Source organism: Barbus barbus (assembly GCF_936440315.1).
Source record: "Barbus barbus genome assembly, chromosome: 33".
In the NCBI taxonomy this organism is placed as follows: domain Eukaryota; kingdom Metazoa; phylum Chordata; class Actinopteri; order Cypriniformes; family Cyprinidae; genus Barbus; species Barbus barbus.
The window spans coordinates 897,362-915,000 of record NC_136761.1 but is presented as its reverse complement, the minus strand read 5'-3'; the positions used below and the strand labels follow the sequence as shown (position 1 = coordinate 915,000).

Below are 17,639 nucleotides of genomic sequence, written 5' to 3'. Positions count from 1 at the left end.
CAGCAACCCTACAGTTTAAACATATGCAACTATGAAAACTCTGAAAACACTCTTTGAGCAGTGGAAACTGTCCTTCTATCCAGAAGCTGTTTGAAGACCAGATTACTTCAGCGTGGGTGATTTTGGCCAAACAAGAGATGATGTGTGAGATATCCACATACTAATGGCACTAGTTCTAGAGATAATCTGTAAATGTACCAATTTGACGGCACTGACACTATCAGATGAGAACAAAACTGAACTGAATTAAGCTGAATAATAACACTAGTGTCTTTTGTTCAAAATTCATGAATTTAGCCAAATTTGGCACTGAGCTGAATCAACATTGAAACCAGTCAAACTGAATAATGACACTACTGTCTTCAATAGAGCTGCTTATGACTGAACTGAACTTGTTTCATAATGGATGAACTTTATACAGTTGTTGATCTGACTGCATCAACTGAATAATAACTCTATTGTGTTAGAGCTGCTTTACAGCAGAATGAGGATTTGTCATTTATTTGATGAAGTTTGCATCATTGATTCTGTTACTCTTCTGTTTATCTCTGTGAAGCTGCTTTGAAACCATCTTTGTTGGCATGCCATAAACATAAAGGTGCCTATAGACTAGAGAGTCTGTATCTGAACTGTGATCAGGTCTGTTTTCAGATGCAAGCAAGCTTTAGTCCATTCAGCTGTCCATTGATACACTAGCAGCTTGTCTGGTTTTGTGTCAAATGGAGAAACAGATGAGATGGATTTGTCAGAATGCATTAGTCAAGTTGTCAGTTTATTTGTATACACATTGTTTCAAAGCAGCTTAACAGAAAGTCATGATATTCATGTTTATGATACACTAAAGCCTAATAATCCACATTGAATCATTTAGAGCCGCATGACAGCATAGTTTACACGAGACGATTATAAACAATCAAACAGCATATATTGTGTGATTATGGCAGCATACTGTGTTTATAAAGCTGGATATATTTAATACTAGTTGCAAGATGATGTTAACTCATAATGCATTCATATGGAAATCTGTAAGTTTGAAAGTATTAAAGTTTGGTGGTGTGTCACTGCCACAGGTAACCTAAATGACAGGGTTTAAGATTGTGTTTATATTGTCCACTTGTGAGCAGTTTACCTGAAAAGTTCATGGAAAGCCTTGCCATGATGCTTATACAATACACAGTGCATAATATCTCTGGTCCTCTAGTGCGAAAGCCAAAGCAATTGTGACAAGACAAGACAAACTTCATTTGCTGTTGGATAGTGAAGGACAAGAGAGAGAGCTTCTGAGAAACCAGGCAACAGCAGGTCAGTGCAGTCCAAATATAATGCCAGTAATGAAGCTGATACAGTGCATCCGGAAAGTATTCACAGCACTTCTTCCACATTTTGTTATATTGCAGCCTTATTCCAAAATGGACTAAAGTCATTATTTTCCTCAAAATCCTACAAACAATACCCCATACAATACCTCATCTGATTGCTCCTGCCTGATCGATTGCTTCAGTCTGTCCCTGTCTGTTGTGCTGCTGAGAGGTCTGCGTTTGTAGCTCTGCTTTTTTATTGAATCTTCACCTTACTTTTACTCTCTGTTGTTTAAAGTGATAATATATAACTTAATTCCCACCATATTTCTGGTATTATCTATCAAACTAATCTAACTAATTTGATCGTTCGCTTTTTAAAACCGCTGGTTAGCTTGTTACTCACGGTTCCATTCCTGTTTCTATCACCTATTATTGTTTTGTTTTCTCTCGCTCCGTTTTTCACGAGTTCATCAAACAGCAGTGGTAAGTGCTAAGTGGTAAGTTAAGTTGGTATCATTCATCAGTCACGGTGAGTAATGGCTTCTCCTGCTATGGTTGTTTTCACTTCATGTCACATGTATAGTTTATCTCTCTCTGTCGGCGATGAGGGATTCACATGTGATAAATGCAGGGAAATAGTTAGGCTGACAGAGAAGGTTTCAGAATTAGAGACACGCATCCAAACTTTAGTTGAGGACAGTAAGAATGTGAGGGCTGTAGATACTGCTTTGGATGCGACTAGCTCAGGGAGTCCTGTACATTGTTCGGTTCCTGTATTAGAGCCTGTGCAGCAGGGCAGCTGGGTGACTGTGAGGCGGCCTAGTCGCGGGTCAAAACACCACTCTTCTGTTCTGATCAGAACATCAAACAGGTTCTCCCCACTCAGTGAAGCACCCACTGAGAAACCTGATGAAAGTGCTCTAGTTATTGGCGATTCTATTGTACGGAACATGAAACTAGAGACACCAGCCACCATAGTCCATTGTTTACCGGGAGCCAGAGCGCCTGACATCTTAGCAAATTTAAAAGTGCTGGCTAATGCTAAACATAAATTCAGTAAGATTGTTATCACGTCGGCGCTAATGATGTTCAACTTCGCCAGTCGGAGATCACTAAGAATAGTGTTAAAGAGGTGTGTGAACTTGCGTGTACGATGTCAGACACTGTAATATGCTCTGGTCCCCTCCCTGCTTACCGGGGTGATGAGATACATAGCAGACTGTCGTCACTCAATGGCTGGATGTCTAAGTGGTGCCCGCAGAATAACAGACTTTATAGACAATTGGACGAGTTTTTGGGGCAGACCTGACCTGTTGAAAAGAGATGGTGTTCATCCCTCCTGGGGTGGTGCCGCTCTTCTCTCTAGAAATATGGCACATAGTCTTAGAGTTCGTACTTGACTGACTGGGACCCAGGTCAGGAAGCAGACAGACTGGCTAAACCGACCGTCACAGAAGTCCTCAACTAAAAATACAATAAAACTAAAAATAAAGCAAAATAACTAAAATTATAATAAAATACCTAACTACATAATACCATTATTGTTAGAAATTGCAACAATATAAAAATAGAAATATGATACATTTATACATTTAAATTTTTTATTAAATTAATAAATAAACAATAATCTCCTGTCCAGAGGAGAACTGTCCCCCGACTGAGTCTGGTTTCTCCCAAGGGTTTTTCTCCATTCTGTCTCAGAGGGAGTTTTAGTTCCTTGCCGCTGTCGCCTCTGGCTTGCTCAGCTGGGGACACTTCATTTCTAGTGATTATGGTCAGTTTGATTTGACAGATACTATTTAAACTAAACTGAGCTAGACAATGACATCTCTGAACTCAATAATGAAATGCTTAACTGAGAATTGAGTGTTTAATCTTATTATTATACATTACTGACACTCTTATGCTCCAGTTTGATACTGTTGAGTGCTTTGACACAATCTGTATTGTTAAAAGAACTATATAAATAAAGGGGACTTGACAATGACATTAAAAATAAAAAACGAAATAAAGAATCACATGTAGCTACATAAGTATTCACAGCCTTTGCTCAATACTTTGTTGAAGCACCTTGGGCTTTACAGCCTCAAGTCTTTTTTGTTTGATGCGACACGCTTTGATCATCATCATTTGACAATCATCTGCCATTCTTCTCCTCATCTCTTCCCCTCTCGAGCTCTGGCAGATTTCTCCAGAAATATTTGATTGGGAAAAAAATCATGAAATCTATGAATCGCCATTTATCTTGAACTTGCACTCAGTTTAATGGTTTCAGCTCTCTGCTTGTAAACGACTCATAATTAATGTCATTAACATGTAAAAGATCACCAATCATCATAGTTTAGAACAGCGAGCTGCAAGAACAGCTTACATTTCCAAAAACCTGCAATACTCCGACAAGAAAAAGACCCTGACATGACCATAAGCACTTTTCCACGTCAAAGACAGTTTTTATAAATATGAGCGCTGGCGTGGATTTAAGCGTACTCTACACACTCTACGATCAAATCTGAGCGTACACTTTATAAACGAGGCTCCAGGCTTTCAAGGGCTACTAGCATTTGTCAGCATGGCAACGGGGGTATTGTCATTCCCACAGTTATGTTAACCTTGATAGGGAACGTCTCAGGTTACAATCTGAGAGGGAATGAGACTGTATCAGAAAACCAGTCTATTGCTTAGAAATGTGAGCGATCCAGTTATTTATCTTAAGGGGAGATGCTACTATAGACACAGTTTTGTTTCAAAGTACTGAATAGAAAATATCCAAAATTAATATTTAAGTGTTTATCAAAAGTTTTCTATGTGTTAAATATTTCAATTTAAATCCATATTTTTAAAGAGTATGTTCTCTTACACCAAACTTTATTACTCTCTAGATTCTGAAGGTTTTCACTAAAGGGTGTGTTCACATATATCATTCACACTGATTTATACTATTTTATTTATTTTGTCTGTTAATAATATTTTCTGAATTATGGATTGATAAAAAAAAAAAAAATCCAAAATTCCCTCTGGAAAAACCTTTAACTCTAAAATGTCAACAAAATCAAACCAGAAATTTGAACCTGGCTTCATCCAATGTTCAGATTAATGTGCTGTAAATGAATGAAAATTAGAGCATATTTACCTAGATCCTGCCTCATTTGCATATTAAAATATAACTATAGCTATGAATGTGTCATAATGATGATGATGATGATAAAGAAAGTGCAGTTTTCCTTCATAAGCACACACACACACGTGTTTAACCGTGGCTGGTGTTGTGTGTTTCCCCGTCTGTTCCCGGGCAGAGTGCCAGTCATCCAGAGACCTGCCGCTGTTGCTCTGATATGAGATTCCTCTGGCTCTGCCTGTGCCCAGCCTGACGCCAGCGCTCCACACGAGCCCACAGTAAACACTCACAGCTGCTGTCGGTGCTGAGATCAGCCATTGTCCTCGCACACACTCAAACATCACAGGCCAACATATCAATCAGGCCGTAACACTCAGAAACCCTGTGCAGACTTCACACTCGTGCTGCTGAGATGAAGACAAACAAATCGAATATATTTACAGGTAAGTTACATCAATTTATAAATAGGATTTATAGGCCAAGAACACATTTTATGGTAAATTGCAACAACACTCTTTGTACTTGGCATTAATTAACATCATTTATGCATAAATGTAATTTTTTTAAACAAATTTAATTTCTTAGACACCCAGAGTTACAGACACTGAAGCACAAGATGTTACAGCGCTCCCTGCTCTTCCGCATGTATATGAAAAGCTTTACTATTATTATTTCTACAGTTTGTTTACTTTTCAGCTGTTTTAGGCCAAACTCTATAGTGTTCTTCACAGGCGCCACAAAGTGCTCTAGTGACATCTAGTGGAGATGAAGACCGCTCTCACATGATCTTTAATGATTCAATTATCAGAGCCTGATGATAAAAACAACAAACATATCACTAATTAGATCAGAATTTAACAGTCTTGCTTTTTTAAGCTGTTCATTTTTTCAAGATGTTGTTAAGGAAGTTGTTAGGGAAGTCGTGGCCTAATGGTTAGAGAGTTGGACTTGTAATCCAAAGGTTGTGGGTTCGAGTCTCCGGCCGGCAGGGATTGTAGGTGGGGGGAGTGAATGTCCAGCGCTCTCTCCACCCTCAATACCACGACTGAGGTGCCCTTGAGCAAGACACCGAACCCCCAACTGCTCCCCGGGCGCCGCAGCATAAATGCTGCCCACTGCTCCGGGTGTGTGTTCACGGTGTGTGTGTGTGTTCACTGCTGTGTGTGTGTGTGTGTGTGTGTGTGTGTGCACTGCTGTGTGTGTGTGTGCACTGCTGTGTGTGTGTGTGTGTGTGTGTGTGTGTGCACGTTGGATGGGTTAAATGCAGAGCACGAATTCTGAGTATGGGTCACCATACTTGGCAGTATGTCACTTCACACGTTAAAAGCAGTACATTTACTGCATCCTAAATCAAAATTGTTACTATTTTAAACAGCTGTTTTCTGTGTCAATATAAAGTGTAATTTATTTCTGTGATCTGCAGCTGTATTTTCAGCATCATTACTCCAGTCTTCAGTGTCACATGATCTTCAGAAATCATAATAATATACTGATTTACTGCTCAACAAACATTTCTGATTATTATCAACAATTTATCAATATTTAAAACATTTGAGTAATTTGTTTTTCAGGATTCTTTGATGAATAGAAAGATCAGCATTTATCTGAAATAAAAGTAATAAAAGTTTATTAACATTATACACTATACCATAAGCTTTTTTTTTTTGGGGGGGGGGGGGGGGGGCTATATAAATGAATACTTTTGTTTAGCAAGGATGCTAAAGGATGTTAAAGACATTTATAATGTCATAAAATATTTCTATTTCAACAAATACTGTTCTTCTGAACTTTCTATTCATCAAAAAATCCTGAAAAAATTATACTCAGCTGTTTAACATAACAAAAATAATAATAATAGTTATAATCAGAAAAGTTTGTTGAGCAGTAAATCAGTATATTATAATGATTTCTGAAGATCATGTGACACTGAAGACTGGAGTAATGATGCAGCTTTGAAATCACAGGAATACATTACAGTTTAAAATATATTCAAATAGAAAGCAGTTATTTTAAATAGTAAAAAATATTTCACAATATTACTGCTTTTATTGTATTTCTGATCAAATAAATGCAGGCTTGGTGAGCAGAAGAGTCGTTTCTGGCGGGCTAAAGCTGCATGGCTTGTGCTGCTACAGAACAGATCAGGCTTCAGTACAGAGTAAAGCAGGAGTTTTCCCCATACGTTTCCACACAGCGGGAGAGAGCGATCGAAAGGGAACTGACTGGATCCAATCCTTTCAGATGACAGCTCATTTCTCCGTCGCTGTAAGTTACCTAAAGCACAAATTAAAACACGCCGCAGAGCAGCTCTCTCTTGCACTGTATGTGACAGACCAGCTGTCCAGTCCTGCTCCGTTCTCACAAAACCTGTATGCTAATATATACAGAGCAATACAACGGTTTAATATTAGTGTTTATTTAAAAAACAGATATGGCTCATGAGAATATTTTACAAACAGCATGTTCTGGCTCCTGATAGATCACATTACACACAGACTCACATCTTTATTCACAACTAAACATACAGAACCTTGTGCTACACTGAAACAGTAACACAAGCTAACGTGTCTACACACACCTGCAGTGTTAAACTGATGCTACGCTAGCTCTAGGGATGGGCCTTACCACTTATTTTGCTTTTGATACGATACCGATACTTTTAAAGGCCAGTATTGTTGTTATCGGTACTGATACGATACTTCTAAATTGAACTTTTAATTATTAGTGAAGTGACATTCAGTGAGTGAAGATTAAATTACTAAGAGTAAAATATTTAATGATACCCACTTAACTTTATAATTGAAACACACGTGTTTCCCACGGCACTACATGGCGGAAGGCGAATGTGAAACTCAGGAGGAATATATGGCTAAATAGTAAGCTGCCTCTCCAATCTAGAACTGGTTTGGTCAGGCCTGTGCAGTGCAACAAAAAGCCTTGAATAAATGTAGTACAGTAGCATGTGTGCAATACAGTTCTGCATGTGTATGAACCGGTTTACAAACCTGTTGTCCAACAAAGATATCATTTATTGACATGCTTTTTCTCCAAATTAACTTCATAACATCAGTTGAGTGTTTGAAATAACTCTTCACCAAGTGCTCACACAGAAACACACGGGAGCGATTGAAAGCTGCGTCTATCAGCGGATCCGTCTATGTGCAGATATATTAGGGATCCGCTGACAGTGTGTTTCTGTGTGAGCGCTCGGTGAAGAGCGTGAAGCGATGATCACTGAAGTATCTGTCGAACAGCGCTCATATCTTAGTGGGAAATGGACGTTTTTCAAATTTCAGTACCGAATGGTATCGTGGTCCGTACTTTTGACAACACTAGTTTACTGTCGTGTTAAGTAACCATGGAAATCTAAAAATACTTTAGTTTAACTACAGTCACTAGTTAGTAATAAAACCATGGTTGATTTTCACAAGGGCTGCAGTGACAGGCTGTTTCACGAATAATGCTACCTTCTTATTCTGACAGTGTGATTTATATTAACATTACAGAACAGAACATGATCAATAGGAACTTTTAATGTTCAATATACATATATTTATAATTTAACTGCACAAACGAGGCAACAATTTCAATTAGTTTATTGTGAAAACTCAAACATGTATGTTTTCTCAGTCCTCTGATAAGCATTGTTCTGGGCTGCCGATCCCAATAGCATCAATGCTTTATGATATTTTAGGCCCTGTTTGAATGCACTGTCAGAAGTGAGTGGAAATAGTTCTATCCTACACAATTATTCGCTAACATAGGTTATTCGTCCAATTCAAAGCATATGGTATGCAATACATTTTTTTGTTAAACAAAATCACTGGTAATTAAAACACCTTAGTATCAATATTTTTTAATTTGAGTATCAATACTTCCGATACTCGCATCAATATCGATATATCGATACTTTAGGATCCATATGCCCATCCCTAGTTATCACTACCTTTAACAAACCAGTCCAGGGCTGCTGAATGTGAACTCTGAGAAAGCCTCTGGATGAAGAGTGCTGTGAGGCGTTGAGGTCTCTGTGAGTCTGATGTGGGATTCAGGATTCAGGAGTGCTGCTCTGCAGAGCTGAAGTCTGGGGATAGGACGGGGGCAGGAGGCTCTTCAAGCCTGCGAACAGCTGGTTGACCAAAGCCTCCATGGATCGGGTGTGTTCGGCCAGCACTCGGGCCACCAGACGCTCCTCTCGGACATGACTCTGCTCCAGCTGCTGCTCCAGCCAGGCGTTCTGCGTTTGCTGCAGTCTCTCCAGAAAGCCCTGATATTGACTATGCAGCACAGCACAGCACGACTGTCTGTGCTTCACCACGCCTGAGAACACAGCAGCAAACAAACACTGAGAACACGGCAGCAAACAAACACCAAAAACACGGCGGAAAACAAACACAGAGAACACACAGCGGCAAACAAACACAGAGAACACACAGCGGCAAACAAACACAGAGAACACACAGCGGCAAACAAACACAGAGAACACACAGCGGCAAACAAACACAGAGAACACACAGCGGCAAACAAACACAGAGAACACACAGCGGCAAACAAACACAGAACACACGGCGGCAAACAAACACAGAGAACACACAGCGGCAAACAAACACTGAGAACACACGGCGGCAAACAAACACAGAACACACAGCGGCAAACAAACACTGAGAACACACGTGGCAAACAAACACAGAACACACAGCGGCAAACAAACACAGAGAACACACAGCGGCAAACAAACACTGAGAACACACGGCGGCAAACAAACACAGAACACACAGCGGCAAACAAACACTGAGAACACACGTGGCAAACAAACACAGAACACACAGCGGCAAACAAACACAGAACACACGGCGGCAAACAAACACAGAACACACAGCGGCAAACAAACACAGAGAACACACAGCGGCAAACAAACACTGAGAACACACGGCGGCAAACAAACACAGAACACACAGCGGCAAACAAACACAGAACACACGTGGCAAACAAACACAGAACACACAGCGGCAAACAAACACAGAACACACGGCGGCAAACAAACACAGAACACACAGCGGCAAACAAACAGAGAACACACAGCAGCAAACAAACACAGAACACACGGCGGCAAACAAACACAGAACACACAGCGGCAAACAAACAGAGAACACACAGCAGCAAACAAACACAGAACACACGGCGGCAAACAAACACAGAACACACAGCGGCAAACAAACAGAGAACACACAGCAGCAAACAAACACAGAACACACGGCGGCAAACAAACACAGAACACACGGCGGCAAACAAACAGAGAACACACAGCAGCAAACAAACACAGAACACACGGCGGCAAACAAACACAGAACACACGGCGGCAAACAAACAGAGAACACACGGCAGCAAACAAACACAGAACACACGGCGGCAAACAAACACAGAACACACGGCGGCAAACAAACACAGAGAACACAAAGCAGCAAACAAACACAGAGAACACAAAGCAGCAAACAAACACAGAACACACAGCGGCAAACAAACACAGAACACACGGCGGCAAACAAACACAGAACACACGGCGGCAAACAAACACAGAACACACGGCGGCAAACAAACACAGAACACACGGCGGCAAACAAACACAGAACACACAGCGGCAAACAAACACAGAACACACGGCGGCAAACAAACACAGAACACACAGCGGCAAACAAACACTGAGAACACACAGCGGCAAACAAACAGAGAACACACAGCGGCAAACAAACAGAGAACACACGGCGGCAAACAAACACAGAACACACGGCGGCAAACAAACACAGAACACACAGCGGCAAACAAACACAGAACACACAGCGGCAAACAAACACAGAGAACACACAGCGGCAAACAAACACAGAACACACAGCGGCAAACAAACACAGAGAACACACGGCGGCAAACAAACACAGAACACACGGCGGCAAACAAACACAGAGAACACACAGCGGCAAACAAACACAGAGAACACACAGCGGCAAACAAACACAGAACACACAGCGGCAAACAAACACAGAACACACGGCGGCAAACAAACACAGAACACACGGCGGCAAACAAACACAGAACACACAGCGGCAAACAAACACAGAACACACAGCGGCAAACAAACACAGAGAACACACAGCGGCAAACAAACACAGAACACACAGCGGCAAACAAACACAGAACACACGGCGGCAAACAAACACAGAACACACGGCGGCAAACAAACACAGAACACACAGCGGCAAACAAACACAGAACACACAGCAGCAAACAAACACAGAACACACAGCGGCAAACAAACACAGAGAACACACAGCGGCAAACAAACACAGAACACACGGCGGCAAACAAACACAGAGAACACAGCGGCAAACAAACACAGAACACACGGCGGCAAACAAACACAGAGAACACACAGCGGCAAACAAACACAGAACACACAGCGGCAAACAAACACAGAGAACACAGCGGCAAACAAACACAGAACACACGGCGGCAAACAAACACAGAGAACACAGCGGCAAACAAACACAGAACACACAGCGGCAAACAAACACAGAACACACAGCGGCAAACAAACACAGAACACACAGCGGCAAACAAACAGAGAACACACAGCGGCAAACAAACACAGAACACACAGCGGCAAACAAACACAGAACACACGGCGGCAAACAAACACAGAGAACACAGCGGCAAACAAACACAGAGAACACACGGCGGCAAACAAACACAGAACACACGGCGGCAAACAAACACAGAACACACAGCGGCAAACAAACACAGAACACACGGCGGCAAACAAACACAGAACACACAGCGGCAAACAAACACAGAGAACACAGCGGCAAACAAACACAGAACACACAGCGGCAAACAAACAGAGAGAACACACAGCGGCAAACAAACACAGAACACACAGCGGCAAACAAACACAGAACACACGGCGGCAAACAAACACAGAGAACACAGCGGCAAACAAACACAGAGAACACACGGCGGCAAACAAACACAGAACACACAGCGGCAAACAAACACAGAACACACGGCGGCAAACAAACACAGAACACACGGCGGCAAACAAACACAGAACACACAGCGGCAAACAAACACAGAACACACAGCGGCAAACAAACACAGAGAACACACAGCGGCAAACAAACACAGAACACACGGCGGCAAACAAACACAGAACACACGGCGGCAAACAAACACAGAACACACGGCGGCAAACAAACACAGAACACACAGCGGCAAACAAACACAGAACACACAGCGGCAAACAAACACAGAACACACAGCGGCAAACAAACACAGAGAACACACAGCGGCAAACAAACACAGAACACACGGCGGCAAACAAACACAGAGAACACAGCGGCAAACAAACACAGAACACACGGCGGCAAACAAACACAGAGAACACACAGCGGCAAACAAACACAGAACACACGGCGGCAAACAAACACAGAGAACACAGCGGCAAACAAACACAGAACACACGGCGGCAAACAAACACAGAGAACACAGCGGCAAACAAACACAGAACACACAGCGGCAAACAAACACAGAACACACAGCGGCAAACAAACACAGAACACACAGCGGCAAACAAACAGAGAACACACAGCGGCAAACAAACACAGAACACACAGCGGCAAACAAACACAGAACACACGGCGGCAAACAAACACAGAGAACACAGCGGCAAACAAACACAGAGAACACACGGCGGCAAACAAACACAGAACACACGGCGGCAAACAAACACAGAACACACAGCGGCAAACAAACACAGAACACACGGCGGCAAACAAACACAGAACACACAGCGGCAAACAAACACAGAGAACACAGCGGCAAACAAACACAGAACACACAGCGGCAAACAAACAGAGAGAACACACAGCGGCAAACAAACACAGAACACACAGCGGCAAACAAACACAGAACACACGGCGGCAAACAAACACAGAGAACACAGCGGCAAACAAACACAGAGAACACACGGCGGCAAACAAACACAGAGAACACACGGCGGCAAACAAACACAGAACACACAGCGGCAAACAAACACAGAGAACACACGGCGGCAAACAAACACAGAACACACAGCGGCAAACAAACACAGAGAACACACAGCGGCAAACAAACACAGAACACACAGCGGCAAACAAACACAGAGAACACACAGCGGCAAACAAACACAGAGAACACACGGCGGCAAACAAACACAGAACACACGGCGGCAAACAAACACAGAACACACAGCGGCAAACAAACACAGAGAACACACGGCGGCAAACAAACACAGAACACACAGCGGCAAACAAACACAGAGAACACACAGCGGCAAACAAACACAGAGAACACACAGCGGCAAACAAACACAGAGAACACAGCGGCAAACAAACACAGAACACACAGCGGCAAACAAACACAGAGAACACACAGCGGCAAACAAACACAGAACACACAGCGGCAAACAAACACAGAGAACACACGGCGGCAAACAAACACAGATAAAACATATCAGATGGATTACATGTACAATCCATCTGATATGAAAGTGGTCTGTGGAAACGGAGTTTAATTTCTTTTTGCAACCTGAACCAATAGACAAAACAGCATATGCGTTTTAGAAGACGTTTATTTTGAAATTACAGTTAAAACGGTTGGAGTTCACCATGGGGTTGTGAACTACTAATCTGAATTGAAACTGGTCTGTGGAAACAGGGAGGTTTTTTTTTTAGAGCTATCCAAAATCAAAGACAAAACTGGTCATATATGAGTTTTTGGATGGCTTTTATTATGTAATGCAACATCAGATCGCCTCAAAACTGGCTTTGAGTCACACACTGGGATAGTGGACTATTAATCTGAATTGAAACTGGTCTGTGGAAACAGGGAGTTTTTTTTTTTAGAGCTATCCAAAATCACAGACAAAATTGGTCATATGTGAGATTTTTATTTTGTAATAGGAAATCAGACAGTCCTGACATTGGGCAAAAGACTTTCTGGAGTGGTGTACTGTTAATCAAAAGTATTTTTTTTTCTGTGGAAATGGTGTTTTCTTTTTATAACTATGTGAATTTACAGACACATATGGTTATATGCAAGTTTTATTTTGTTATTTCTCAGACATTTTTTCATCAGAATATTTTCATATTATTTGGAAATTCTACATTTAATATTACTCAACATTTGAAGAACATTTAAACATTTATATTATGTCAAATGTATTTATTTATTCGTTCATTAAATAATTTATTTATTCATTATTGACAGAGAAACTGGCTTAATAGAATGACTGTGTTTTTCAAACTGGAGTCTGGCCTGACCGCAGTGATTTGAACCCTTTTGCACATAATATATGCCTACATGCTTACATTCACTTTATTTGTTTAATCCAAATATAAAATACCGAGATATAGACCGTATATTGCAAATCAGCCCAAAAATACCAAGATATGAATTTTTGCTCATATTGCCCAGCCCTACTCTCTAGTTCTCAAATCCTCATCAGTTTCTACGAGTAAATGGAAATACTTCTGCACAAACTAGACATTTTGTAAGGTAGTAAGCTTTATAAAAGAGTCCTCTAAATACAATTGGATGTCAGGATACAAGTATTCAACTTGTGCTTTTTGTTTGCAGACTCTTTTCAGTTTAAAGTTGCTTTTTTTTTTAAAGTTACATTATGTTGCTTTAATTCAGTATATTAAACTCACCCGACACAATTTAAAACTTCACAAACATTATAAGTGAACCTTTAGACATGGCATAATGTATCACATCATTGTTTACATTTATAGGAATAGTTCAGTCAGAAATGAAGATCAACATCAGGACGTCCCAGATCAGGATGAGTGTGTTTCTTCATCAGGTTTGTATAAATGTGTCTCTGCATCAGTGTCTCATCAATGGATGCTCTGCAGTGAATGGGTGCCGTCAGAATGAGAGTCCAAACAGCTGATAAAAACATCACAATAATCCACACCACTCCAGTCCATCAGTTAACATCTGGAGAAGACAAAAGCTCAAACAAATCCAGCATTAAGACGTTTTTCAAGCAGCAGTCCATAAGTTTCGCCTCTTTGTCGCCATCTCTGTTTGAAACTAGGGCTGTCAAAAAAAAAAAGAATTTTGAAAATTCATCGAACTTAAAATAAAAATCCACATTTGAATGTTGTGTGCATCAGGCAGTCTTATCAGTGGCACACGAGATGTGATGATGATGTAGGTGTCGTTGCATTTGAATGCTTTCTTATCTTATCCAGTTAAACCCACTGGATGCGGCGCTGCTGCGTTGTTCATAATCATCAATGCAGAGAAGATGTTTACATCAAAACTGAACCCAAGCCGTTCACACAGAACATATATTTATCACATTTTCTGGAGGGACAGCTATCATCTCTCACACAAGAGAGCCGCATGTTTAGAAAGCATCTACAATTAATGCAAGTTCAACTTAAAACACGTCTCCAGACTTTATGACGGTTTCTCCCCATCCCACTGCATCTCATGTTTTTAAGTGAAAAAAGTGCTCTTTGTGATTGCTTTTCGGTCCTTCGTATTAAACTATACATACATGATGCTGATTTGTTTCTAATTGTTTCTGCAACTTAATTTTATATGGTTTATAAACATTATTTTAAACATTATGCGCTTTATTTTATTGCTCTGAAGAATCGTGACTACGCATCTTATAGCATGTATTAGCATGACATGTACATTTCAGTTTCTGTAGTCTAATCTCTAATTGTCATACCATTCAAATTTCATATAAATTTATTTATATGAAATTTATTATTTTAACCCCAAATGCAAATGATTCTTCCTTCGAATTGGTTCTCTAATAATAATAATAATAATAGTAATAATAATAATCTAATAATCAGAAGCACATTTAAAACCGGAATATAATTTAATTTCAGTTAGATGTGTTTCATAAATTTTACAATCCGCCATCAAAATGATTGAATTATGTATCAGGAAGCATTATTATGGATTATGGACTCGTATTTTAGTTAAAAACATCTTAATGCTGGATGTGTTTCAGCTTTTGTCTTCTCCAGATGTTAACTGATGGACTGGAGTGGTGTGGATTATTGTGATGTTTTTATCAGCTGTTTGGACTCTCATTCTGACGGCACCCATTCACTGCAGAGCATCCATTGCTGAGACACTGATGCAGAGACACATTTCTACAAACCTGATGAACAAACACACTCATCCTGATCTGGGATGTCCTGAGGGCTGATGTGGGATGTGGAGCGTCTGTCAGACCTGGCTGGGTGGAGCTGGAGGTGAAGGGCTGGGTGGAGCCGGAGGTCTCTGTGGACGTGGTGGAGGTCTCGTGTGATGCTTGTGTGAGGATCAGGGGCTCGCTCTCCGTCTTCACTGACTGGATTTCCTGAATTCCGTCTTCCACTCCATTATCTGCATCAGACAAACACATGAGGAGATTAGAAATCCAGCTTTTAATCACACACTGCTTCTCTTGAGAAGATACTACTGCACTGCATTACCTTATGCTCTACATTTGTCTATTTTAAAAAGGAATTTAAGATCGTAAATGATTTAAATTGGTTTTATGTATGTTTATTTAATAATAATCTTTAGTAATCTTTAAAAAACATATACATAAACCCCAAATAGGAAATAAAACAGGAATGGAATAAGCATGTGCTAAACTCCAGAAACATATTTTTATAACCTTTATGAAACTCATATTTTAAAGCAATCAATGCAATTTTGGAAAAGAATGAATCAAATATGTGTGAAAATGTCCAAATGTAACTATCTTTTGTAAACATTTTCATAAGCAACTGTTTCTCTTCCTCAGTAACATATTACTGTTACATTTCAGTTCCGTCACCATTAGTCATCAAACCTTATCAAAGTTGTTCTAAGACAAGAATGCTTTTGGCTTGAGATGTAAGGACAGCTTTGAAGAAAGGTTGTGATCCACATGCTGCACTCACCCTCCTCCTCCTCCTCCTCCTCTTCATCCCTGCTGAGGTGCTTCTGCTCGCTGCTGGGGGTCGTGATGTGTCCGAAGATCTCCTCCATCGTGTCGAAGTGTCTGAAGCTGGAGCTGCTGCTCTGCTTCTTGGTTTTGTAGTAGATGGACTTGAGCGTCTTCCAGCGGTGCTTGACCTGGTCGCAGGAGCGCGTGAAGCCGGCCTCCCGGTGCCTCGAGCACACCTTCCGGAAGATCAGGCTGTTCCGGTGCTTCCTCCCGTCTCTGTAGCAACCGATGTTCATCTCCTTCAGAGTCTGCAGCAGGAAATCCGTCTCCTCCTCGCTCCAGAAGTGCGTGCTCCTGCGACTGCTGGACATCTCTGTCGGGATCCCGTCGATGTTCCGTTAGAGTCGCGAGGAATCCAGAATAACCGAATTCAGACTAACGCCATTCGCTCGATTCGGATTCCAGGAACGGACGGAACGGCTGCGCACTTCAGCCAATCACAGGGCTGCGCCCCGCCCCTGGCTGCAGACAGCCCCGCTCTGATTGGTCGTACACTGTGGGGTCGCAGTGCTATAGGTCGGGGAGGCTGTCAGTCAACGATAGGCCCCGCCCCTCTGATGGCAATCGGATTACAGCGATCACGTGACGCGTCTATAATCCGAAACAAACAGCAGAAATATGAGCTCAGAGCTTCTGGCACTGTCAGTATATAAAGAGCTTATTTCTACATTTATAAAAGACTAAGTGTTGAGCAACTTTGGCTTCTTGAACTATGATGAGAAGATGAGGTTTATATGATCAATCTCTTGATTAGGCTATACTTGTTATCTTCAGCAATCAGAGACTGGTTTCTTTTCTTCTTCTGTGGTATATAAGGAATTAGATCATTATACATTAAGAAGTACAACAAAAAACTGTTTATTTGGTACATTTAAGTTATTGTGTGTGTGTGTATATATATTTGTTGGTTTTATATATAAATGTATAGTTAATATTTTTCTGTGTATACCCTTGGCTCTTGTGTTATGTATATGTTGTTCAAGCATTAATAATAATAATAATAATAATAATAATAAAAAGTGTATGCAGCCTGCAGTTTCTTCTGATAATAAGTTAAAAGAAGGAAGTACAAGACTGTTCTTTTGGAAAAACACATTACTTTTGTCTTTCATCGGTATTGTTTATTTTGCATTCATTTATTTGGGTTCAATGAAAACAGCTGATATTATTAATATTACAC

The 17,639-nt window shown here is 40.9% G+C and overlaps 1 protein-coding gene across 1 annotated transcript; it reads right to left on the bottom strand.

The window, feature by feature from the left end:
- Positions 1 to 6,811: 6,811 nt before the first annotated feature.
- Positions 6,812 to 16,872, bottom strand: LOC306852828 (uncharacterized protein). The gene is made up of 3 exons (XM_079389924.1): positions 16,413 to 16,872; positions 15,715 to 15,867; positions 6,812 to 8,736 (listed from the first exon to the last, which is right to left on the bottom strand). Exons 1-3 carry the CDS (start codon positions 16,768 to 16,770, stop codon positions 8,465 to 8,467), a joined length of 783 nt encoding a protein of 260 aa, XP_079246050.1. The 5' UTR covers positions 16,771 to 16,872; the 3' UTR covers positions 6,812 to 8,464.
- Positions 16,873 to 17,639: the final 767 nt, after the last annotated feature.